Source organism: Anopheles merus, chromosome 3R (assembly GCF_017562075.2).
Source record: "Anopheles merus strain MAF chromosome 3R, AmerM5.1, whole genome shotgun sequence".
Classification (NCBI taxonomy): Eukaryota; Metazoa; Arthropoda; class Insecta; order Diptera; family Culicidae; genus Anopheles; species Anopheles merus.
The window spans coordinates 39,980,185-40,007,427 of NC_054084.1; the positions used below are offsets into that span (position 1 = coordinate 39,980,185).

A 27,243-nucleotide genomic window follows, 5' to 3' on the forward strand; every position below is an offset into this window, starting at 1 on the left:
TCCATCTTCGTATTTTCCTTTACTTTTTTCCAATCATCAGCGCTATAATGGTTAAGCCAGTCAAGCTTAACCGAATGCCGGCGACACATTAACTCACTGGTACTGGAATAGCAGTGGATTGCATAGTAACACTGATTGAAAAATCAGCTTGATCGCTCCCGCAAGCACACCATGGCCATAGCCTTGAGTGACTTTCGTAAAGGGATTAATTTATTGAATTAATTTCAACCTTCCACCGAGCATCCTACCCGTGCTAGTGAAAATGGCCCCATTTCTTTAATATTGCGTCACCAGCTTGATTCCATTCATCGATTTACGCGTGTTTCGAGTTTGCGATAGCATGGCAGGCAGCAGCGTTACGGATAAAACCAGAAGGTTTTTTTTTATTTAAATTCACATTATTACGGCTTCGACCGGATGGTTTTGGTGATTGTGGAAACACGGTCGTACTGGAATTGGAAGAAATTGTATTGCTGGCTGGGTGGCGTTTGGCGTTCAAGTTTTGTGTGGTTCCACTTGCGTGCGACGTTGGGCTGAAGCTGGTGTCCCCCTAGTGCTAAGCTTTTCGTGCTAATAATCCAATCGAATCGTATTTCCTTGTTACTACCTTCTGCATCTTTGAACAAACTCGATCTCCGCTCTCGAAGGGTAAAATACGAAAGGAAAAGTAAGACGCTTGTAGCATTTTTCCCATCATACTTGCGGGCGAAAGGTAGTTGGTTCAGCCTAGAAAAGCTGCTTTGAAATTGAAATGAAATCGAAATAAATTGATTCAAGCGCAAACGAGGAAAAGTACACATTCACAAAAGCGTTTTTTTATAAAGCATCTGTGTTATTTTCCCACAAGCAACCTTCAGGTTGTGTATTTTTTTCTTTTTCAGCCAACTCTATATTTATACAATTTCCTACTTACGATCACCGAAATAAACCTTCTCGTTCGTTTACATTTGTGGTCGATGAAAAGCATTCACTGTTTAAGCATGTGGCATTCTTTTTATATCGCATCGTTTATTCAACATTAGTCCAAGCATAACGAAAACGAAACCTTAAAGCTGAAGATATCAGCTCTTACGCTAGCAGAAACTGTTCTTTCAACATGCAAAAAAGAATTCCCCAGAATACATTCCATCCAATTGAATCGCATCATGTTTGCGTGCGAGATGTGTTTGTGTGAGAGCGCATACCGTGCCTCTTGGGCGGTGTGGAGAGTTGTGTTTGTTTCTTCAGTGATAAATATTTTCCTTTCTTGTTTAGCAGTAGTGGAAGGAATGCTTTTCTGAGAATGGTTCCCGTCTTGTGGCATTCGTATTTCTTTCATAAGTCAACTGACAACCTTTGCTCTTTCAGCATAATGTGCACACACTGGGTGCATATTTCACTTTGAAATCTTCAAATATCAACGCAACGTCTTGGATTACGTAGAGAGTATAACATTGGGGGCCTTCACGATTCTAGTTAGTTTTTTTGTATGGAGTTTGACAGTTGGAGGCTGAAATCATGTAAACACTCCATACAAAACCACACAAAAAACTAGCCTGCGATTTTCAGTCTAGATTATTTTAGCCACAAAGCTAGAATTAGATTCGAGTACCTGCTCGAAAACACGGTGTTGTTTACATTTATTCCAAGGTGCATTAAAGAAATCAGGTGATCGAATCTAGAATCAAAGTGTATGTACTCCAGGTGGTCTCATAGCATTTTTTTTATAACCAATTTTGAACATCACTTTTTGGCAGAACGGGTGAAAACTTTTGTTCAAACAAGCTTTCTGGAGGCTTAACGAATACTCAAAACACTCTTAAAATCTTCATTCAGAAGCAGAAGCGATAAAAATCAGCCTTCTAAATTCATACACCTTGGGATAAGCCCACCTGTATATTATACTCACTTAGATAGCTGCTCGAAAACTTCTATAAAATGCAAACAGTTGACATGCTGAAATTTCAGCCTACGAACTTCAAACGGAAAGGGCCCCATTATCAGCTTTTGCATACCATTTTTGTGGATAATTTTCGCTACAGAACATGAGAAAATATTCTGAGATTTGCTGTTGATGGATCAACCAGCAACTTTCTTCAAGTGCTAGTCATGTTGATTAATTTCAAAGATATGGTTAATGTTTTATTAACATTTCTTCGAATCACATAGCTTGTATGTTTAGGTGTGTGAGTGTAACGTAGAGACAAAAAAATCAAATTTTAGGCAATACAACGAGTGCCTAGCAAGTTTTTCATACCATTTTTCCCAAATTTGAATCAATACTAAAGGGAGAGAAATAAATATCTCTACAAGTAATTGTAGTAAACGTTTGCAACGAGGAAGGTTTTATGTCAATCAAATTCAAATACAATTCCCAACTTTAACTTTTTTTTTTATTCGTTATTTATTAGCATCTTCCTTAGAAAGTACAAAACTACAAACATCAAAAACACAAACAGGGTTTGGAAAAAAAGCTTCCTCTAAAATGCTTTGTTTTTCCCTTCAAGTGTGTTTCATCTCCAAACAAACAACAGCCGCCGAAGAGCGTGTAAGCTTTGAGCATTGTGAATGCGTCCAAAAAGTGAGGTTGGAGGTGGATAAAACAGTAAACATACTAAAAGTTGTGTTTGCTTACTAGAAAGTAGCAAGTACGGATAACGGTATGGTACCTTTGCACAAACATTAACAAACAAACCCACCTAAACACCCACACATACATTCAAACAAACACAGGAAAGCGTCATGCGTCACGTAAAGACGTCCATACTCGAATGCATTACAGCTGAAGGCTACTCACGAAAACGGTTCCAAAATGAGGAAAGTGCACAGAAAGTAAAAGAAAACAAGACTTCTTGTACAGGCTTCATGCACTCCCACGGGTTTTGGAAAAACAACGATCTTTGGGAAAAAGCAAGGAATGTTTTTTTTTCTTTCTTTTTCTTTTTTTTTACTGGGACATAGAGTTGATCGCTTCGTCCATGTTCAGGGGTTCATGCTTAGATGCCCTTAACAGAGATTATAGATACTAAAATTTAAATTGAGAGGCAAATATTTGGGAAAACATTTTCATCTGTTTTCCTGGTGAATCCATTTAAGATAAATGAATGCTGTTTTTAATAAATGAATCAAATGGTCCAAAATGCCTCAACAATAATATTTAAGTATTTTTATAATTTATTCTAACTTTTTTCCTGACATTTATTTGAAGAAAATTTTCATATCATTACACGAAAATATGTCATAACACTTACCCTCACCGTGCGTCTTTGCCGTGACGTTAAGAAAGTTGTGATTGATTTCCACATTCTCGTCGATGTCCGCCTCATAGATAACTTTCTCAAAATAGAGTGGGTAGTCGTTTTTGTCGGCAATACCTGTTTTGATGAATTTAGTAACTGAAAAGAAAACAAAACACGCAAAATGTACTCGTCATTTAGTTGTTTAAATTGGTACACTAAAAGTGCGCTTAAAATATAACTACGACTGCATTTACGAAAGAAAACGCCAAAAAATTGGATACTTTCTGGAAACGAATATTAAAAGAAACGAAAACTAATGGAAAAATATTTTAATTTTGCTTCTTATGTCGTGTTCTATCTGGCATCCAAACAGTCATCGCATATGTCACTCACGCAACCGATTCCGGACCGAACGCTCCCGATAATCAGAGACCACTAATGAAAACCCGATAGCGATAAATTTCGAATTTCCTGCTTCCTTTACGGTTTCGAACCTTGGTAATTGAAATGACAAGACAACGTATAAAAAAGTGATTAGACAAAGATGTCGCACCAGCATCGGTAAAGAAGGGTAAAATCCAATAGAAAGAATGGTAGAAAGTTGAAATGGAAAAAAATTTTTTCTCGTTACCGAAACCATCACAGACCAACCCCACCCAGCTCCCAACTAATCCAATGGTTCGTTTCGTTGTCGTTGGGAATGGATCCATAATGTGTTCAACTCTAGATTTTCTCTTGGAGCGATTCGAAGGGGCAGAAAGCCAACAGGATGTATGTGAGTATTTATGTGTGTGTGTGTCTTTGTGTTGGTTTCCGGCACAAACCCGAATTCCGAACATAGATATCCACCGAACCTCTAGCGTACGGTTATTCACGTGTTCCAGCTGAGCTTGTGAATCGTTGCAATTGCAATCGCCGTACGGAATCGCCACGGTACCATGACACAGCGGGTTGTGCTGGCCCCCTCGCTACTCTCCCCATGGACACTGTGTGACGAGGAGTGTAGCCTGGAGCACAATTTGAAACAATTTAAAATCCATTTTCTACTAGCATGATTTCTGACTTCGATTCGTACGTTCGTTCGAACTCTGTCCATGTACGCCATGCCGTGCTTCGAGAAACGACACCATCAAGTAGTATAATCTTCTTCTTCTTTTTGGCTCAACAACCGTTGCCGGTCAAGGCCTGCCTGTACCACACAACTTGTGGGTTTGGCTTTCAGTGACTTATTGATCCCCCCATAGCAGGATAGTCAGTCCTACGTATGGCGGCACGGTCCATTTGGGGCTTGAACCCATGACGGGCATGTTGTTAAGTCGTACGAGTTGACGACTGTACTACGAGACCGGCTTCAAGTAGTTTAATAGTATGAAGCAAAGATTGATGGTAAGAAACCGGCGCCATCCGGGCTCAATTTGGGACTTCTTGCTTTCGTTTTTATTAATTTTAGTTTTTGTCTGTGAATTTTTGTGTATTTTACGTTACCTAATTTGTTATGTTGATTTAAATTATAAGCCAATCTTATTTTATCAAGCTTAAGTTATTTAATTCAAGTTAATAGGCTTTGATTATAGGACAGTCAAGAGCATCCACTATAAAGTGATTTTTTTACATTTTGTGTTATGTTGAGTTTATTGCTTGTTGTACACACCACTTTCAAAGGACATGAATTATTAATTTCAAATTGAAAAAAATCGTCTTTTTAAAATCGACTTCTTATAGTTGCAAAAAAGTAAGAAAAATTATATTTGCTTTGCTTTGTTTTGTTTATCTTTGCAAATTATTTGCATTGAATGTGATTAAAGCGATTCACTTTTGCATAATATTTATCAAAAAGGGTAGTGGTTTTTCGTGTATGGGTTTTGGTGGTCATTTGGCAAGCATAAGTACATCTGTCGCGAATGATCAATACACAGGTTGACAGCGGATAAAAAAGTGAAGAAAATTTGCAAAAAATAAAAAACTTTTTTGAGTAATGTTTTCACCAAATACGATACTAGAACAAAATTCTAAATTTCAGCAAATGTTGTTGTTTTGAATATGAATAACAGATACTTATGTTAAGCCACATGTTTTTTGCAATTTCCTTATTATAGCATGATTATGGTTTCCCAAGCCTTTGCTGATGTTTTAAAGAACAAAAATGCTTTAAAATAGTTTTTATTAAGTAAATAAATCATGTTTACTATCAAACCATTCCAGTTTTGTCAGAGCATAATTTTAAAATTTAAAAGGGAAGCTCCATTTAAAACGCTTTCCTGAAATTAATGCTTAAACAAGGTTCAATAACGGACAATCGTTAGAAATTCATGCAAATGCAATCAAAACGATTGCAAAACGAAATAAACCGTTCAGTGTGTGTTATTCCTTCCTAGTTATTCCTTTTTCTCCCAGTCACACATTGATCAATTGAACGTTGCAATCGAGCGCACTGTGAAAGATTGGTGAAATAGTTGCACCATTGCGAGCGAAGGTTATAAAATAAAATGTATTATTTAGTCAAATACGACTTCGTTTGCTGTATGCGCTATTTTTCAATCCTTCCTTCTGCTCAAGTCCGAATGGCTGGTATGCGCTAATGCATCGGCAGGTTTGCTTCTAGCAGGTCAGGTGAAAATTGCAAAATTGAATTACTCACTTTTTACCAAGGGATGCAACAGCATGCGAGGCGTTTGTATCGTGTGTCGTTCCTCTGATGCATGCGATGTTTTTTTGCTAAAGCCATATATATGCTAACTGCGTTGTGAAGTAATAGGATTTTTAAAAATGGTTTAATAAAATGAAGTCAAAATAATTTCGTGGCAAGTTATTTTTTTACTTTGTGAGTTTCTTTGTAGCATGATTTTTATAGCTCTATTTATAGCTCTGATCTAAAAGAGAGGAATCTGTAGTTTATGATGAAGTGAATATAATATTTATTGTACTGTTTAAATCGCCTGATACATTAAAATTAATATTTTAAAAAGCAATAAAATAATTATTATTATGCTTTGGTTTCCCAAAAACATTCATTGTAAAATATTGTTGCTTGTATAGCAATTTTAATCAGACTCCAAATATTGAAGAACATTGTTTTGTCAGTTGTTTTCATTGATCACAGAATTATTACATTTCCTATCCTTCAGTTTCATCGTTGTGCAATGTTTGCTGTCCATGATACTTAACCGTTGCGTGGAACCAATACACCGTTATACGTATGAACGGATAAAGCACCAGACGCTTTCATGACATTATAAATTAATGACAATTCATTGACAGCCGTATTTGTCACGAAGTAATCTTTCGTTTAGCACGCAATATGAGGAAAAACGGATGAACTCGGAGGACAATACGGTCACAGCTACAAATCTGCCATGTTCTGTGGATTTTCAATCAATCCAACAATAGCACCGCCGACCCCATCGATGTCCCTTATTTCCGTCGCACTCTTGCAAGGATAGCTTGTTAGATGCTAATGGTAATAAAAAGCGTGATCTGGCAGATAAAACACCTCTAAAGGCGACTGGTCGCTGCGCATCAAATTAGATAAAAATAAAACCTGGATGGTTGCGAATCTTTGCCCCACGTCTCATGGCCACTCGAAACAAAGACATTTTATTAACGTGACATAAAGTTGTCTTCAGCAACCTCGTCTATTCCTGTATGATGCTGCTATTTAGCGTCGGGCAAGATGCTTTCTCGTACTTTTTATGTATATTTGCTTGCCAGCATCCGCTATCGTTGTCTTCCTTTTCCATTCTCTCTCCCTCCCCCTCCTCTATTTATCCTTCTCTCTCTCTCCATCTCTCTCCCTCCGTCGACTCAATTATTGAAAATGGTTATCTGGGTTAGGCCATCTCATCTCCTCTCCTTCATGAGACCAATGGAGAAACAAAACACGCTGAGTTCGAGGCTAATTGATTTTGGAAAGGAATAATATTTTGTTTTACGACCGTCCATTAAAACGGACCCTCGTGACTGTATCTGTAACTTGTGATGTGAAAGTCAGGTCTAGGAGTAAGCTATTAGAAACTTTTCAGAAGGACAGCAGAAGCTGGTAGTCACCCATTAACGCCACAGCGGGAATGGTTTAGTGATACCACGCTTGAATGAAGCTACCGCATGTTTCTTTCTTTGTTCTGTGGAAGAGTGGCTGAAGAGAGCAGTATGCGGGTGTGCTTTTACGTTTTATTAATATGCTTATTGACATCTTTTTGAGGGAACGATAAACCTTCAGATAAATTGAAAACCAAATGTGTGGGTCAGTTGAACGAATGCTTGGGGAAGCAGAGGAAACTATTAACCATGTTTAATAATTTGTGATCTGCAATTTTCCAAACAATTTGGGATTTTTTTTAAGGGCTGGTCTGGTGGTAACGACATGCCCGTCATGAGTTCACCGAATAGACCGTGCCTCCATACGTAGGACTGACTATCCTGCTAAAGTAAAAATAAGTCACTGAAAACCAAGCTCACTTCACTAGTGGGTATAGGCAGGCCTTGACTGACAGAGGTTATTGTGACAAAGAAGAAGAAAAAGAAGAAGATGATGAAGAAAAAGAAGTTTTTTTATAAAGGCACAACTGTCCTGTCAAAAATAGCAATATTCAATGTATTTTGACTATGATCAAACAGAAAAAACCTGATATCGTTCTTTATATCTTGAAACTATAATTTATAATCATCACACCATCTTATTTAGGGACTGAGTCCTTGGCATCGGCAATAAGTCCACCAATTGTTTGCAAGTCTTCCTTTTTAGTATCGCGTTCGCCCACCGTCCAAAAACTGCTAGCTTACTAACAAAAACCCAATCAGGCACAACGTGCTCACACACGACAGCTGGGATTAAGACATAATGATTTAATGTTATGAGCGGAAAACAACACAGAGCCATGATAAAAGACACGTTTCAGTTTTTATTCGCTTAGCTCACCAAAACAAAAGTTGCATTGCTGTGTACAAAGACACAAAATGTCGAGAAGAGGTAAAATGAAAGAAAAGTACTATATTCTTAAGCTTTGTTTACACACCGTGGCACACACTGCTGTTGTTACAGTGGTGCTCACTTTCGGGTTTTCGTCCCGTTGAAACCTGGGATCAAGTTTATTGTGCCATCTTCTTCTAAACTTCCGGAACACCGAAGTTGTGTTGTTTCATTTTTCGTTTAACCAGGCGTCGTAAAAGTGGTCCCCAATTTGTGTTATTGTAGTGTTTTCCGTCTTTACATTTGTTTATTAGCTCCCGGAACGTACGGGTGAGTTTTTGCGCGTCCTACAGAAATGATCATAGCAATGAGGACGAAAGAAAATAAAAGAAAAGCAGAGGCTGGGGACTGTAAGATTCCTTTACCATGGAAGGAAAACAGCCAGCTGGAAAATATGTTGCCACCCTTTGAGTGTTTCCACTGCTGGTCTTAGAATGATGCAATGGGAAAGAAAAGTGTGAAAAGGAACCCAAATTCCGCTCTAGTGTGGGAGCTTTTCTTGTTGTTTCTTATGCTTACCACCCTCCAACGTGTTCCAATCCTTCCAGAAACATTATTTCCGTTTAGAGCTAAGAAAGTGGATAGTTTTCACTTCTGCTGATGCAATTGCATTCAAATGCAATCATGTGCAAAGAAAAAAAAAATGCCAACAGCAACTATAAAATGGTTTGAGGAAAACATAATTTGACTTAATGGTAACGCACGTTCTTCGTTGGTCTTTGCGTGAACACACACCCACATGCATTCATACCATAGTTTGACAACAACACACTGATGTGTTTGCTTTCTTGTCTCATTTTCAACCACACGGTCTGCAACCACGTTTCCACCCACTGCCAACACTTTTGTTCGCCATAATGAGGTCAAGCCCGGGTGAGAAGAAACATAACCGGTCAGTTCATCATCCGTTCCCCTAATGGCTAGTTATGTGTGGCTGTACAGGACGAGCATGTAATTGATGATAGTGATTTATCTCCTGTTCGTATTTTCAATTTGGCTGTTGGCTTTTCCGGTTTTGGAGAAACTGTTCGTGCTTTGATGCAATAAAGGGCATCGGTTTTGACAGGCGGAAATTAGTTATTGATGCTTGATAGTCCCAAATTGTGGGTGCTATTTGGTAGATTTTCAAGATTGGTAAATGTCGAATTGATGAACGTAAAATGTTGGATGTATCTTTTATTCTGTTTTCCTAAATTCTGGTTTCACACTTCATTTAAAACTATTGCTATTGTTACTATTTTTATTTCTGTTACTTCTAAAAACTGCAAAACAATTATTTTTTGTTTTAAATAACTTCCAATCATTATTAAGTTTGTGTCTGACTTTCAATAAATTCTAATCAATCAATTTCATACCATAGTTCCGTTTGTTATAGATGGCAAAAATGGTATAATAAATAGAAAATTTAAGTAAAAAGATTTAAATTGTACGACGACACATGAAATGAGATACAATGTATAAAATAAATGTTTTTCAATTCCTCAATTTTGTCAAACACGATTAATTAAGTAATATCAAGAATGTTTGAATCTTGTTCTTTAAACCCAGTGAGGTCCAACTTTTAGTCCGTGTCGTTAACAGTCGGTGTACGTGAAAGAATTAATATTTAAAACAAAAAAAAGCTTACATCTTTACATAACGTGCAATTTTTATTCCCAAAACTAAGATTTAAATTTGAACAAGCACATCTAGAATAAGGTTCAAACACATTTTTGAAAAAAATCAAACTTTGCACAAAGTCTACTAAATGTAAGCCCTCACGTTGCTTAAAAGGATGGAATGTATTATTTTAACCTTCAAAAATGATAACTGGAGAATGATAATGATTCACTCAGGGCACTTCATAACTGGCCAGTCTGTGCGTGGACTACTACTCATCTACGCTGTTGTGTTACGGGGATCGATTACGAATGAAGCCCTATTCGGGTGGTCCCCGGAGTGATCTTACACACGGTAGCCTTCGCACATGGAGTTTTTGACTCCGGTCAGATTACCGAAAAACATCAAATTCGGGTCGAACCGGGCGGATTAGTAATTAAAGCACCCGCATAATCTGGTTTTACTTCGCTCGGGACAGAGGGATTGCTTGGGCAAACGAGAAAAGCAGATGCAAACATGAAGCTGGGCACATGGTAAACAGGATCCCAGGGATCGTCACCGAGGAAACGTGAAAGGCGCGTTTCGGGATTACATGTTCGTGTGAACTGCCCAGGGAGTAGAGATTTATTGAATGGTAGTATCAACAATACTGGCTTATGGCTATGGCCTCATTCTTCCTCATCACCCACGTCCACTCTCAGCAGATCATTGAATGCGGGTCGATTGGCAGGCTGCTTCCGAAATGCCATTAACTTACCCGCTGCGAAGAATTTGGCTTAAGCACCTCGGCAATTTGCAACCGTGGAAGGTCACTTAGAGTGGCGGGGGAAACAGTTTTTTTGGGATATGACCTTGTGCCAGAATATGCTCGAAAAGGTCGGCAAGGATCATTTGGGCTCTGATTTACCAGAGCGGTTACGGTCGTTGCTTATGCATGACGAAACCAATGTTGCTGTGAGGTGTTGGATCTTTTTGTTGTATGTGTGTGTGTGTGATATTTATCTCCCTCTATATACAGATAGTATTGACTTGAAACGGCTATCCTTTTTTGCTGTCCTAAATGCTTGCCTGGACACCGAAGCTGGCTCAAGCATATACATGGATTTCTGGGATGGTGTTTACAGAGCACAACATGTTTGACATAATAATAACGGTATGTGGTCTAGCCGAACTTGGACAGGGATGGAATGCAAAGCTCTCCAGGAGGTGTGTCTGGCCTAAACTAACGACTTTTGCACATTATTTAATTTAGCCCCGTGCTCACTGGCATGTTATAGAAAAAATCATCAGTAGCTTCAGTATGGTTGATGAGATGTTCTTTCAAGAAACCACATACATACACACTGCCAACAGGTAATCAAGGTGCAAGTCAGATATCGTAACGTAACGTGTGGTGTACCGAGGGAAATGAAGGAGGCTTTTTTAAATTACATTATATTGAAAAATTTATGTAAATGGGTTGTAAATCCGTTTATTTGGGTAATATGCCTGTTCCGTTAACCGTCTACGTTAAGCATGATCTTTGATGGACATTAAACGTGTTGCCTGTAATGCAGAGTTATGGCAGAACACATTACACCCTTCCAATTTGAACCCTTCAGCATTTCCATGAAGGGATACGTTTTCATGGGTAAAAAAAATTGAGAACAAAATATGTCCATGATTTTATGTTGTTTTACATATTTTAACACGATACATATCGCATATACTACCTATAATCGCAATAATAGACGTACCAATAAACAATTACATAAGTTCTCGGGCGGGCTGTGGGCGACAATTGATAAACGACGGTGATAAGTTTCGACTGTGATTGCCAGATGCCTCGAGATTTAAGATATAAGACATGTCCTAACAATTTTTTTATAGAATCGTTTGAATTGATAAAGATTATGTGTATTGTTGCACAATTTGAAGCAACGTTCAAAAATGGCGATGAAAATGAAAGGAATTTTTATACAACTGTACAACTTTTCAAATTTACTAGATTTGCACGATTTTTATCGTTCCATACTTACAAAGAATACACTTATTAAGAATATAGCTGTAAATGCTGCGTAATCCTTCGAACAGTTGAGTGACGATGAATATGTGCCTTGCCAGAGAATGTTTGTTGTGCTCGTTATTTGCCCCGGAAATTATTGCACACAATCCCAAAGACGGAAATCTAACCCTTTTGCGCGATACTGAGAATAATCTCTGGCAGCGTTCGTGCGCAACTGTATGACATAGATTGCAGTGCTTGAAACGGTCCCGAGGCTAAAACGAAGAGTGAGGCTATTATACTGTATTTGATTTTTTTTTTTGGAATCCACTTCGCACCATCATTTGAAATACTATAAGTTCATGCTTGTGTACTTCAATTCAAACACACACACACACAGATGTACATTCCATTGGCTACAATACGCCTTGAGCAGTCAACATCTGCTAAGCGAATATTCGAAATAGGACGGTAATGAGCGGCCCACTAGGATCGCTGGGTATTCGAAGTTTATTGATACGTGACTTGTTGGGGAGCAACATTGGGCGTTTGAACGGACGGGTGGCGAATTGCAATAAACTATCCGGTTCCATTTTCCTAAAAGCTTTCCATCCGATGAAGCATAAAATGAGCTAACCAGTGTGGGCTAGGAAGGATAGGTAGGGATAAGCGGATTGTATTCGACTGGTTTGGGAAGCTATCGATCGATCAAGAGGATACCACTCCTTGCCTCAAATATTGATGGAAGACGCGGGAAAGAGCGTTTGCATGACGTGAAGAAGCAATGGAAAAAAGTGCAATTTCATCCTACTGAATGTACACAAGCGAACATACGCTGACTAACTCAGAAGCATCCAAGCATATATCGTTTCTTGCATTCCGTTTGCCGTGGGAAACATTCGTCATTCACCGGACCACCATTCAATCACCCTCTTGTGGGTGTGAGAACCGGGCACAGTCGCGTTCTCGCTCATCGATGGGGCTCAGTGGCAATAACCCACGTTGCTGTAATTGAATTATGTTCGTTGCCGATAATCGCACTCTCTGCACCGCGTTAGTAGTGGATGGGCGGAGGCATGGCTAGCTGCTGATGTCAAAATCATAAATCAAATAATCATTTCCAGCTCATTCGTTATCTCACACCCAACCGCATCGGTGGTGGTTCGATGTGAAGGTCAGGGTTGGAAAATCATTGCAAAGGCTTATTTTATAATGTAAGTTGACCGGCCGCAGCATGTTCAAGTTTCCCCTGGCTGGCGACTGGATCTTCGGTGATCCATGTCATGAGCGAGCAAAACCAGGATGACTATAATTTTGAAGCGGCTGGTCGCAGAAAACACTCATTTGACGTTGATTAGGACGGGTGACTTTGGGATAGAGTTTACTGTACTACTTAGAGAGAAGTATAGCGAAGCGCATTACTTTCAAGAGGCTTTCAGCTGCACTCATCTGTAAAGCAATGCTGCTTTAGTACACGCCACTTTTAAGAATACTATCGATGCATTTTGTTGTTAGCTTCCAGTTTGAAATAACTTTAATTCAATAGCTACAACGTACACTGCATTTCATCAACACTTTCCGTACTACAGTGAATACAGTGAATCAATTTTGCTCTCTAGGTGGATTCGTCGCTTGGCCCTTTTTGCGGATGCGCACTATCTTCTTTCATTACATTAATTCCTTATCCATTATGGATGACCGAGTGCTTCATTCCTTCCGAATAAACATCAACAATGTTCAGCAGCATTTCTTGTGTTCAATTTCTGTTTCATTTTATCCTTTTTGCTTAGAACTCACAGTGAACCCTTTTGCGCTGAGCTTCCAACCGTATCGCATTCCCTTCACCACAGAAAAAGAGTTAGGACGAACCCGATTGAACTGAACCATACAGCCCGATGCCATGTGCCTGTGTTTGCATGGGTTTGCTTGAAGTTACTTATCTGTTTGCTGATGGATTTATAAACCAATCATACTGGCCAGCACGATAACAGACAAAACATAATAATGATTGATTATTTCGGAAGCCAAAGCGTCGGTCAAAGTTTATCCTCGTTTGTCGCCGTCGCCCGGGAGCGGGTTATCATATGGCTTGGTGTTTGCCAAAACCGATCCAAAGCGATCCAGCAGACGCATCAGCACGGTGCAAACTGGTGGCACAGGAACCATCAATCAATTAGCCGAGGCAGACGTCGGTTAGTGGGCCAAATTTTCGCTCCTCTGCAAGTGATGCTTTTACTGGACTTTGCAGACCAGTTGATCCAGTTTGCTTATTTTGTGGTGAAGCGAAGGAGTGTGTTGGAGAGGGTGGTATTGGAAAGCTTACCATGTGGGGCACATGAAACACTTGTGCTGTGGGGCTTTTACAGTTATTTCTCCCATGATATCTTGCATTCGTTTTGTGCTATCTCGTGATGGAGAGGAAAAGCATGACAGTTGCTTTCTAAAAAAAGTTAGGCAAATGCTACCCTACTGACAATTACAATGGCACTTTTATAAAAAAATATTTTTCCACTCAGTGAGTGGTGTTTTGCACCAACAGAGCGTCAGCGACAGTTTAAAAACAAATTGTCACTTTTCCACAATGTCACACTCGTTTCATTTCATGTCCCCTTGCGCTTATCTCCATCAGAACCACGAGGCACTGCAAAACACATTTTCCCATACCTGACAAGCGTACTTAAAAAAACATCAGTCCAGTATATTTGTCCAGGGGATACGCGTTGTTAAGTACACGCATACACATTTTCCGTGGCAGTTAGTGTGTCCAACAACAACAACAAGAGTGTTTATAAAAAGGCCTTTAAAATCAACTGTGGTGCAGCTTTTTCGTTGTTTTCTTCTAGATTTGCTCAGAAATGATGTTTCCTATCGTTATAGTTGGTCATGTACCTATTTTATACTTAAAAAATATCGATTTGTTGTAAAATAATGTCACACAAAATTTGCTTTTGTTTTTCATAAAAAATAAAGCTACGAATGTAAAATGAGCTCGACGGCATCGTCCATCGATAGAAGAGGGTCTAATTTACGATCACGCCAAATCTTAGCGCTTTCAACACACTTGATCACACACAAATCCACAATTTCAGGCGTATCGAGTACTAATCGAGCAGATATGGAAAAAACAATTTCGAGCAAATGTCACTTGGGAAAGAAGATGCATAAAGAGTAGTGTTAAATATTTCGTTGGTAACTTTCTCTAAAAATAAAAATCCAAAATAACGTTGGAAGAAAAACTGGACTGTAAACCGGTCCCTCAATGAATGATTTAAGTTATGTGCCATAAAATATGTATAAAAATAATTCAATGTATTGATGATATGTTGTAAAAGAAAGGTAAAAAAAATCGGTCACATAATGAAAAGGTTTCATTTTATTACATTGAAAAAATCTAAGGCTTTTCATTAGTCCTGCTTTATCAAGTTACTTTCAGATAATTTAATATATGTTGATTGATATTTTTAAACGATAACTAGAGATTTTAACTTATTAAATAGTTATTTGAATAGCAAATTCATTATTCCTGACGGAAACGTCCTTTAAATGATCCAACTCAATTTTATTTCCATTGAAAATGAAGTATGGAACGGTATCACTAGTCTTTTCTTCATCATAATTTTCATACAATTATTAAACATCGACTACCGGGAAAAAGCTTAAACCAACTTTCCGCACGGCACGCATAAGCAACGCAAAATGGAGCATATGAAATGAGTTTCATCAGAGGATTTATGATGAATACAGCTGCATAAAATGCGGTTTGCTACTGGATTACATTGTAGACTTTAGTGAACACAAAATGACTATGGTCTATAACGCCTGGTATCAAATTTGAACACGAAATTTTTGTATCTTTCAGCTAACGAAATAAGATTCATTATGACAACGGCGCTGTTCCTAGAAATTGTTAACTCGAATACTGGCACGTATGGTGAGCCAAATGATTCCATCGAATAGCTGGGAAACATGTGTGCTGGTCCAGTCACGTTACGAACCAGTGGTACGAATAACATCAAAGCATGCACAGTGTCCACTAAACGCCTTTCGATGCGTTTGGGAGTAGGCATAGCTGGCAGTCAAGCAAACCTTTCATTTCTCACCAAATTTGTGGTCTTTTACCGAAATCACTAGCCAAAGGCAGGCAAGTAACGGATTGGAATGCTCATAATCTGGTCATTTGAAATTGGTAGTTTTTCCTTTCGTTTGCATAACATTTTCACCACCCGGTTACTTGGTCGCTGCACGGCAGTACGATACACAAACTAAAGCGAACGCATCGCTCCCTAGGCCGTAGACATCTTTTCGGATCACTTTCACGAAGAAGCTGTAATCTCGGTGATAATCCGGCAAAGCTGAAGACACACAACTGTCTTGCCCAAGAGGCTCTCCCTCGATACAGACCGGCCGCAAGCGAAAAAGACGAAGCTTCTCGTTAAAGCCGTGTGTCCGAGTCATGGGCTGCATAAATTTGCATAAAATCGATCAGCTACCGTCGTCTAATTCAGTCCCTTTTTGTCAGGTTGGTTTTGCTCACCCTGCCCTCCTTTTTGCCAGATGGTGGACTGGAAAGCAGTCTACGACCCCAAAAAGGGAAATATGTTACACGATATTTGGGAAAGAAAACGTTTCGGTGGAAGGATCAGGGATTGGAACCGTACACAGAAAAGGGATAATGAAACGGCAACGCAACATATCGTAGCCCAAGTTATGTGCGCTGCTCGATATGGAGAAGCCGGCTCGATCCGTTTGATGGAAATATGTGTCCAAAATTCCAGATTTCATAACATTTCATAACGAAGAACAACATTTCTTCGGGCAGGTCATGCAAGGTGGACAGCAATATACATCTCATTTGCGTTTGAGAAACGGGGTTGGATGAGGAGTAGAATTAACATCAAACATTGCATTTAATCAAGCACATAAAAGTTACAAAACGGACAACACTCGTTGGATGGTTTAGCAATTTTCCTTCAACCATGCGCTGTGAATTCATAATCAGCGACCGTCCGTTGGTAATGTGCGAAACAGAAATTGATTTTTTTCCCAACTCACAACGTTACTCCGTACATGGACCATACGTCCCAGTGAGACCTAGTCGGTCGACCAAACTGCTTACCGCTCGTAAAAGCCCCGGCCAATGCAAATGTAATTCAATCTTTTCTACATATTTTACATCGGCAATGGCTATTTGTGCTATAAAAATCATAGAAATCTATAAATGCATATGGTCTGATCGAGAACGAACGAAAGAGAGCGAGAAATGAATCCACTCCAACAAGGTAAATGCAAATGGAAATCACGCCCGCGAACGCACGTGCTCAAGTAATGGTTCCGATATGTTCCTTTTCCCTTAGCAAAGAATATCTCCGAACAAGCTTATCTTAATTTATCATAAACAAAGCTGCTTGAAAAGTATGAGGTTAAATTTCACACAAACTCGGTCACCAGCTGCTTAATACCTGCCGGATGAAAATTGTTCATTTTTACCATGCCGGTAGGTTAGAATTCAAAAGGTAAGGATGAATTTTCAACAAAATGTAATTTTACGTCAGGAAATAGGAGGTAGCCTGGAAATCAGCAATGTTAGCAACCTGTATGACAATTGAGAAATTTAAATAGTGGATACTTAGTAAATTTAAGGTTTATTAATAACTCATTGAAGGTACTTAAAGATAACTTAGTGTTTTATGTTACAATGCTTTTCTTTGCCTCTAAATATATGGTTTGAATCTTTTGATTAACTGCATTCTCTGCAATCTTCTTCTTTGTAAAGAATGTAAGTAGACATTATTCCCTAAATGTAGTTCCAAAAAACATTTGTTATCATCAGCGACAAGGAATGTATTCGACATTTGTAAAAAATACAGTTACAGTTACATACAGATATCTTACTGCAATTCAAATTATCATGTATTTTACGCTGCAACCTCTACGTATTTAACAGTCAATACATTTCTTGCTGCATTCATGCGAATTAGCATTCAAAGCTTTTACGTACGAGTGAAAAACGCAGATTTTAAAACTGGTACAGTAAACAATTCCCTCATTAATAACCACAGTGCAAACAATGATACCTTCTTCTTCTTCTTCTTTTGGCTCAACAACCGTTGCCGGTCAAGGCCTGCCTCTACCACACTACTTGTGGGTTTGGCTTTCAGTGACTTATTGATCCCCCCATAGTAGGATAGTCAGTCCTACGTATGGCGGCACGGTCCATTTGGGGCTTGAACCCATGACGGGCATGTTGTTAAGTCGTACGAGCAAACAATGATACCAGCCACTAAAAATGTAACAGGTGCGTAAACAATTTCACGTCAAGCGTCTGCTCCAGACTGTGTTCATGTATAGATCTAAGTGTGGCAAAGTGGTAGAATATTTTTTGCTTCTTATTACTTGCTACTTCATTTTCAAATGATCTCTATGAGAGACGATTCTTAATGTCGTAGCAACACCACAAATTGTACGTGGCCATTATCTATTTGATGCTGTGCTGTATGGTTACTTAATAAACCAGCTCTCTGCAATGGACTTTCTCCCATGTTTTTGTGAGCCAAATTCATCTGTGTAAATCTTCCTAATGCCCGATCGTTGTTACACTCCACGCATTTTTCTGCCAATCAAAAGAACGTATAAACCAAAAAAGATACAAGAGACGAATGCTCATATCTCCTCGACCTTAGACATAATCTGCAACGGTAGTCATACGGTAGTGGTGTTAGCCAAATGTTCCTTACAGAATTTAATGTTACATACATGCATGCATCAAGCCCACGCTACGTTAAGCAAAATTCAATCAGTGCGGATGGTTGTTTGCGCAACGCTAGAGCTCTCTAGGCTGGTATATCTACGCTATACATCAAAACGCTGCAACTTTGGCGTACGGCATTCTCTGCTACTGATGAGCTAATGTTTGCAGTAGCTCTTGTGCCCTTGGTTACTCAAAATTACTCACTCCGTTTGGTATTCAGTGTACGGTCCCACGTCCAACATATTGTTTCCCCTCCTGCCAATAGCTTTCAATGAACGCACTGCTGATAAAAAACTTCAGTTCGGTTCTATCACAGAGACTCCGGTTCCGTCCTGGTGCTTTGAATTCTGTCTGTGGCCGCTATTAATCGCAATGCTAACACCAGTTTTGCAGGGTTGCCAATCTAAATGGCAGATATTTTGATCTCTTTATCAACACCAAACCCATCTTCCGGTGTCTTCGAGAATCCTGCAAATTCTGCTTGGCTTGCCACTCGTACGCGTACGGTGAGTGGCATGATTTCATGGGTTCATTCAGGCATTTCTTCGATGGAACGTTACATTTTCACACCGAAACAAAAATCGTCTCTCAACTGTTCTCTATAAACCTGTTTTTTTGTGATGTTTTTGTTTGCATTTGTCATATACACGTTCCGCAGACTGTGTGTAACTGGCTGCTAAACCCTTAGCACATAGCGGATACATGCTACAAGTATGTAAAAGGTGCCACACGACCAGGTAAAAAATATGCATACTTTTTTTTTCTATGTAACACTGTGTGTGTGTGTGTGTGTGTGTGTGTGTGTGTGTGTGTGTGTGTGTGTGTGTGTGTGTGTGTGTGTGTGTGTGTGTGTGTGTGTGTGTGTGTGTGTGTGGTGTGTGTGTGTGTGTGTGTGTGTGTGTTTTGTGTGTGTGTGTGTGTGTGTGTGTGTGTGTGTGTGTGTGTGTGTGTGTGTGTGTGTGTGTGTGTGTGTGTGTGTGTGTGTGTGTGTGTGGTGTGTGTGTGTGTGTGTGTGTGTGTGTGTGTGTGTGTGTGTGTGTGTGTGTGTGTGTGTGTGTGTGTGTGTGTGTGTGTGTGTGTGTATGTATTTGAGTATTTATACATTCGAGCAAGCGGCGCGGTAAGCGTTTTTCAAATCGTATTGACCAGATAGCTTCCGTAAGACGATTTGTTTCTACAGCGTAGCCTGTATGATAAATTATTCTTAAATATGAAATGGTCTATTACAGAAGGAGACCCCTGGATGATTATACCTGAAGGCATACGAGTTTACTGTTGTCATCACGATCTAAACACAGCGAACAAGGTTCTCGAAAAAGAGAATATGCCAAAACCAGTTACTAAGAAATTTATAAACTTCATCAGCTTGGTAGGTGTGTGTGTTGTTATTTTCTCCTACAATAAAAGTCCGTCTTTTTCAAACTATGTTTATAGGTCAAATCTGAAGCTGCTTCGTTTCCATTTCACAACGATAATCTCATTTACCCCTACAACAGCAGCTCTCCAGTGTGTTGGGGTTGTTTCCCGATAAATTTTCACCTCATCTAAATGTTAATGAGCCGACAGCTTCTGCTCCATTTTGTGTGTTTGTATGTGCTCTAACGAGCAATCGTTCGTAGCAACTGACACGACTGACATCGGTGGCATTCCGGGCTTTTGCAAAATATTTGCCCCACCGATAAAATGGAAGGCGTGCAATAGAAACAGCCCGGCACGAAGGTAAAAAACGGAGAAAAATAAAACGAAACAACATCAATAAATTATAGCAAAAGCAGGTTAAGTATTGATCGGTGTGCCGGAATGCGTTTTTTAACAAATTTCGTGTTTCTGTCACGCATTCTCTACCCCGAGGAATATCCCGGTGAGCAAATTCAAAATGCAAAAACCACACAATCCTCCTTCACTCACTCTCTCACCCACAGAATCAAATCAAACACAAACTCATCGACGTTGCTATGTTTCGGGTTTCGGGTTTTTTTTGCTCCTCATTTGCTACTCTGGCTCCAGGTTTATATGTTCCATTCTGCACACCACATTACCTCATTGTGACAAATAAATTGACCTCAAAATAGAAAACATATCTCTCTTTAACGCCTACCGGAACACCAATGGCGCGTCACGGTGCAATGCATTTGGTTTTGCGCTCTTTCAATTGCGTTCAAACAAAACCGACTGTGAAACTAACAAATGTATGTTTTTTTACGAAATGCGCTCAAACTATGTCGGTGTGAAATGAAAATCAAAACTGTCACAAAACCTCAAACAAACATATCGAAAGAATGAGAGGGAGGAATCGTGAAATACATAGGCACTACAATAAACATTACTGAAGTGTTGCAGCGAGCATCGGAGCCTCAATATATGGAAAAATGGAGCCGAATGGTCACTCCTATTTAAATGAATAATTTGGAACCAATTTCCGGTAATTTTATCGGCTCTTAAACCAGAAACAGGCATTGGTTTTATTCCTTATCTCACCAAAATTGCTCTTTGTTCCAACATATGTATTTGGAAGACCATTCCGACAAAATGCACGACTAGTGCATGGGTTTCTGCTGTTACTAACTTCTGTGTGCAGTTCGCACTGTGTTGTGAATTAAATATAATCAATGCATCATAATTTATCACGCTTTTACGTGCACATTACGTCACCTCGGTCAACATGGTCGGACATTTACACCCAATAGAACGTTGGTTATGCAAATTGGAGACAATTAAAAACACATGAAAACGATGAAAACTGTTCCAGCCGCAGTATGTGCAGCTATGCGGTTGGGTCTTGTTTAAAGTAGACCGAGCCGCGGAAATGAAAGTTGTTGTTCACCAGCACATCTGCCCGATATACCCGGGCGAGGCGGACTTATGCGCTGGCTCTGGATGGCTCCGAGTACGGTAAACATAACAAGGTGTGACTTGTTTCGGTTAGCAGAAGGTATGAGACCGTGACGCCAGGCGCTCGTAAAAATCAGCTTTCGATGTACGGGCAATGTTTTCATCAGGATTGTCCTTATTTTGAACTTTGCTTTGGGATATGGTCAGATTTAGGAGTCTTTTCTGTTTTCGGTCTATGACCTTTGCTGAGGGATACGTTTATTGTTTGTTTGGATTATTATTCCAAAACACGCAAGCATCTCCGCCCTGGACAAGCCAATCACCGGCGAGTGGTGCTTTCGTGCCTTTTCTGCCAACATGAGATCCGGATTCTAGGTGCTTATGAAAATAATGTTTTGTGGCCGGCTTCTCACCGAAAGACAATAAGCTCTACAGAACACACCACTGTGATTGAGAGGGGGAAATGGCCGTTCCTCAAGGCGAGGACAGACACCACTGATTGCTTTTCAGACATTTTTGTTGCTATTTGTCACAGCATCAATTTTTTGCCATTTTGTGTGCTCTTGTACTGTAGGCTTATCTTCTCTTCGATAAGCCGATTAATATTTATCTTTATATTAAACGGAAACAAAACAAAGAATGGCCTAAACAAGATGGTGTCTTGGCGCTGGGTGGAAACTCGAGCCGTGCTGAACTCAACAATTTCATGGTGCTGTTCACGGCGGACCTAAGCCATGCAGTGCTATGATAATCTACGTTCAGAAGCACCTTCTCACAATAGCAACCTTTGCTATTGGGCCTCGCCTCGGGTATCTTTGTACCATTTTTCCTAAATATTTTCTTCTCTGTTGGAAAAGGCTTCATGGCATCCTCAGGGGAATGGATATACTCATACACACATCCACAAACCTTCACAAACAAATCACCAAGGTAGCAAGTGCCACTAGAGGTGAGAGTGGTTTTTTGTTGGTTGTTGAAGCAATTCATCACCATGCAACCATTTAGAGGACGCCCTGAAGCTGATTGGAAATGCTCGTGATCTGCGTTAGGTGACTGATGAATGGTGAATGATCCGTCCAGTTTGACGTGTTGGAGGGAGATTTTGTTTAAATTCTGCTATACTTCGTTAGACAGACGTGGTAGCGAAGGTGAGGTGGTGGAAGTGTTTGGATTTGTATAATTTTTCCCACAAGATCGAAAGCTAAGCTGTGAAGCCGAAAGTGGTCATAAATCTTCTGAGGCTAATCTGTTGAAAACACACTTTCTACTCGGAGTATGTGCCGGTCCAGCTGCGTGCTTTGCATAAATCATCAGCCCTCGGTGCTGAGGATGGGGTGTGTATTGGAAATTTCGAAGTGCCATCGACGATGTCACCTGGCCAAGACAAACAGGTCACGCGTAACGGCAACCACAGGTATCGAATGCTTTTGATGGTAGGTTGAAATCAGATTGAAAATAATGTATTTTTTTATGTTGCAATTGAATTTTTATCTTTACCACATCATCGTTTTAGGCCAGTTTTGCGAAATTAAAGCGGACCAGCTATCCACAGTTTACTTTAAAAGTAAAAGATGGAACATAAGGGCGTACGCTTGCAATAGTGCACACAATTTTGAATTTTCTATTACCGTTACTTTAAAGTACAAAGAAACGCAAATTTCCTTGCGTTTTATGGTACTAACAAAATCATTCAAATAGCATCAACATTGAGAATCGAAAGTCAACATCTCCGGCTCTGCCAAATGTTTTGGTGCTAAGCATAAACTTGGTATTTTAAGGCCCCTGTGGAATGTGTTCACGCCGTCTTCAGGTTTCGCGCCGTGCCAAAAAAAACTCATTCACTAACGTTTTCAATTTTAAATTTAACTCGTGCCTGGGTAATACGCAAAAGTATAACAATTGTGAGGCTGGGTGTGGGCCCCCTTGTCCTTAAAGGAGACCTGTAATTGAATTTGTAGCACCTTCCACACTCCATTGAGTTTCTCGAATAAACCGGTGCGCTTTGTAGCAATATTGTGCAAAAACGTTATTTGAACTTTTGCACTCGGTTCCAAATTTTTATTCAATTTTTTACGCATCAGCAAAATCGACAATGAATGCTCAGTAGCGCATGTTCTTTTGTAATTTCCACGGGACCATGATAGAAAACATCATGTTGGGAATTTAAAATATTTATGGGGAATATATTAACCCAAGAGAAAGAAAAGTACTGGATGATTATTGTGTAGCTTAATAGTCTTTTTGTGCGTTGGGGTGTATACAATTCAAACAAAAAATCATTTTTTTCTACAACACTACAATCAATTCTACAGCAGAACTACAATCAGAAGTCAATTCTACTTCCACTTCTCTTAACAAGTTCTTTCACGAACAGTTGTTTTGCATAAATTACGCGTAAATAACAAGACAATTTAGTCACATTATTTAAGTGAACTAGCTGCAATGAAATTTGATGCCTCATTGGCATGCTCAATATTTTATTCGTTATCAACCAAAGTCATACTATGACCAGAAGTTTAAAAGTCTGAAGAGTGTAATTAAAGACACGAACACTTTTTATTTGGCTCTGTAGACAATTTCAAACAAAGAATTAAGATATAAAATAAATGCTAAATGATGTGGATTTAACAATTGCACCCATTGAAGCGTTGGTTCCAATCGCACACAATGGCATCGGTCTGCTAACTTTTGTGTGTCAAGATTCATTGAACTAGCAACACAGACAAAGCATAAACGTACCTAAACGTTTGCAGCTAAACATAAATTCGGTCCACATTTACCAAATACACTGCTGGCTCTTTTAAACGAGAAAAATGTGATCTTTATTTTGTTTTCTTTCTTTCGATTCCACTCATTCCGGGTGGAAGAAATCACGCTGTACGCCCAATTTTATTACCCAAAACTCAACCACTTCCCGTTTCCTAACTATATGCTTCGCACGTTTCTTGATACCATTTACTTGACTTCTGTGACGGGAAGAGAGTAACGAGGTCCAGTGCCCACGGGCAAGTGCTCTAGAAAGCGGTCCCAGATTGCCAGCATTTCCCTGTTCCTTTTGGTTCTTTTCGTTTGCTTCCCTACTTTGCTGACGCGTGTGATTACGAAGCTTCATTTGTGGTGCCGTTGGCACAGTGGATGACCTTCAATCCCAAACCACATCGCACACACGCTCTCGGTGCTTGCCCAGTCGCGAAAATTAAGAAGCTTGGTACGAGAGAGTCGAAAAAAAAGTGCTTGCTGGACAAAAAATCGACACAGACACAAAATATGGACTCTACCCATGCCCGTAACGTCCGCTTTGCCACCGTGCAGGCAAAACTACGTTAGCGCATAGATAGAAACCCATTTTCCGTAAGACGATTAAGTCATAAAGCGTATTTTGAGTGGGGTTCGCCGGAATACTTTCACGGAAACGAAAAAATCACCTATTGGCTTCGCAGTTCTGGATCATGGAGCTCTTCCCACTGAAGAGAAGACACAACGAGAGGAGAGATAACAATTTATGGTCCGCTTCATACAGTGGTTGCCACTTGATAACCGCAATGAAATGAATTCCTCGATACAACGAGTTTTTGCTCTAAATAGTTTCTCCAATATGGTTAAAATATAGATTCGTGGTAAAAAATTCAGCTGGTTCCGCGATTTTTCACATCCAATGAATTTCGCCACAGATTTAAAGCGCCAAGATGAATGCCATAGTATCAAAGAGCAACTATCAATCCGACATTGTTTCGGGACTTTCTCTTTTCAAGCAGAATGCTTATGTGATCGTGGCTCGTGGTGCTAGATATGGACAGTTGAGTTCTGAAAGCACATTTTATATGAATGTTTGTTGGAAACATGTTCACCGACATTTGACATTATGCAGTTTCTGCATGAAATGAAAACATCAAAAAGATGCAATGACAAATATTGATTGAATTATTGATTGATATAGATTGAAGAATTTCTGCAAACCAACAGCTCGTCAGTGTGATGAAGGATTGCATGCTTAAAATTCACTTGCAGATCATACAGGCGTTTTCATATAAACATCCAAACAGAAATGCAGAGGTCTGTAGGTTGAAAATGTACTCTGGTGCCTGATTGCAATGTTAATGAAAACAGTATTGTCTGGCATGCGCTGAAGCTTTAGTGAGTTATTAAATTGACTAAATGTTTTAATTTCGACGCAACAATTCTGTAGGTTCTGTAGCGTTTGTTAAATGTGCTAATTTAAAATATGAACGAAAAACTAAAGAACTTCATATTGAATTTACATCATGTAAACTTAGTAAAAAAACTATTAAACGTTGCATGTTTAAAAAGGAATAGTACTAAAATTATTTTCTTATTTTTTTGCTTTAATTGAAAACAAACACGACAACACGTGCAAGATTTAATTGTATTGTGTTTATTCAATTTAAAGCCATTTGCTGGGCTTCTGTAAAATTAAAATAAAAAAAAACGTGAAATAAGAAGTAACGAACATAACCGCATATATATATATATATATATATATATATATATATATATATATATATATATATATATATATATATATATATATATATATATATATATATATATATATATATATATATATATATATATATATATATATATATATATATATATATATATATATATATATATATATATATATATATATATATATATATATATATATATATATATATATATATATATCAAATAAAATAAAAAAAATATAATCCCTACCGGATTATATTTTTTTTATTTTATTTGATATATATATATATATATATATATATATATATATATATATATATATATATATATATATATATATATATATCAAATAAAATAAAAAAAATATAATCCCTACCGGGCGCATACACTGGAGACAAAAAAGCTGGCCCAATATCCGGCTGTTGGGCGTTGATAAAAGCTTGTTCATGGCTGTTAAAATTGTTAAAACTCTTATAAAATAGTACAAAAAGCATGTGTGCCTGGCAGCTTCTAGCAGACTCATCGTGAGAAATGGCAGCTGTTTCCGGAAATTCCATCCGTTTTCAATTCCATAGAAACAATCAGCGATCGATGGGATGCTTTTGCTGTACCTATAAAAGGGAAAATGGCCATGCGTGTTTGTGTGTTATTTCGTTTGAATCTGAATATTCATTCTTACGGATATTATCATTGAATTTGAAAGTTTACCTCCCCATCTGCGTCACCAATTAATTCCTTCACAGCTCAGCAGACAGTTGAATGCATCCCTATTGCTTGCGATACAACTTCTTGAACAAATTGATTCAAAACATTTTAAAACCCCAAATGGCTAGGTGATTGATTCTCATTGTCATTATGCATAGAGGTGAAAGATATGGGAAATTGGAATGAACGAATGGTATTGCTGTCTCCAAGGGACTTGTTCGTCTTTTGCTTTATGCTTCGTACTGCTTACGGCATATGGTAGGAATATTTTGCAAGGGATGTTTCGAATGCTTAATGGATCGAATGGCACTATAGTATCAGTGTGCAGATCTGGAATTTGAAGGACATTTGGCAAGATTCTTGAAAAGCACATACAGGACATCTCCCTTTGGAGGTGACATATTTGCTACAGAATTCTCATTTCGTCCGGTTGTTTATAGAAGAATTCAATAAGCAGTGCTTCAGCAGCCGGAAAAAGATTAAAGTTGTGCAGTGACAGTATCGCTAGTGATATTCATTGTGGTAAAGTGTTTCTATGAAAGTACTTTTGAATGCTCAATATGTATGTACTTGTATGAATTAGGCAGTTTATAAAGCGAAAAGGACACACAAACGTATTTCAATAGTTCAAAAGAAAGTAAGACATGAGTCTAAAGTTATAAAGACCTTGAATTGGTTTCTAAGGTAAATAAAGAAATGAAAGTAGCATGTGCATTTGAAG

The 27,243-nt window shown here is 38.8% G+C and overlaps 1 protein-coding gene across 8 annotated transcripts in view; it reads right to left on the minus strand.

Annotated features, from left to right (window-relative positions):
* The window catches only part of LOC121596054 (neural-cadherin-like), a 253,400-nt gene that overhangs the window by 58,932 nt on the left and 167,225 nt on the right, over window positions 1-27,243 (minus strand). For all 8 annotated transcript variants that reach the window (XM_041920654.1, XM_041920652.1, XM_041920651.1 and 5 more), the window contains one exon: window positions 3,231-3,374. In XM_041920654.1, the coding sequence (XP_041776588.1) occupies window positions 3,231-3,374 (144 nt within the window). The remainder of the gene's footprint in view (window positions 1-3,230; window positions 3,375-27,243) is intronic.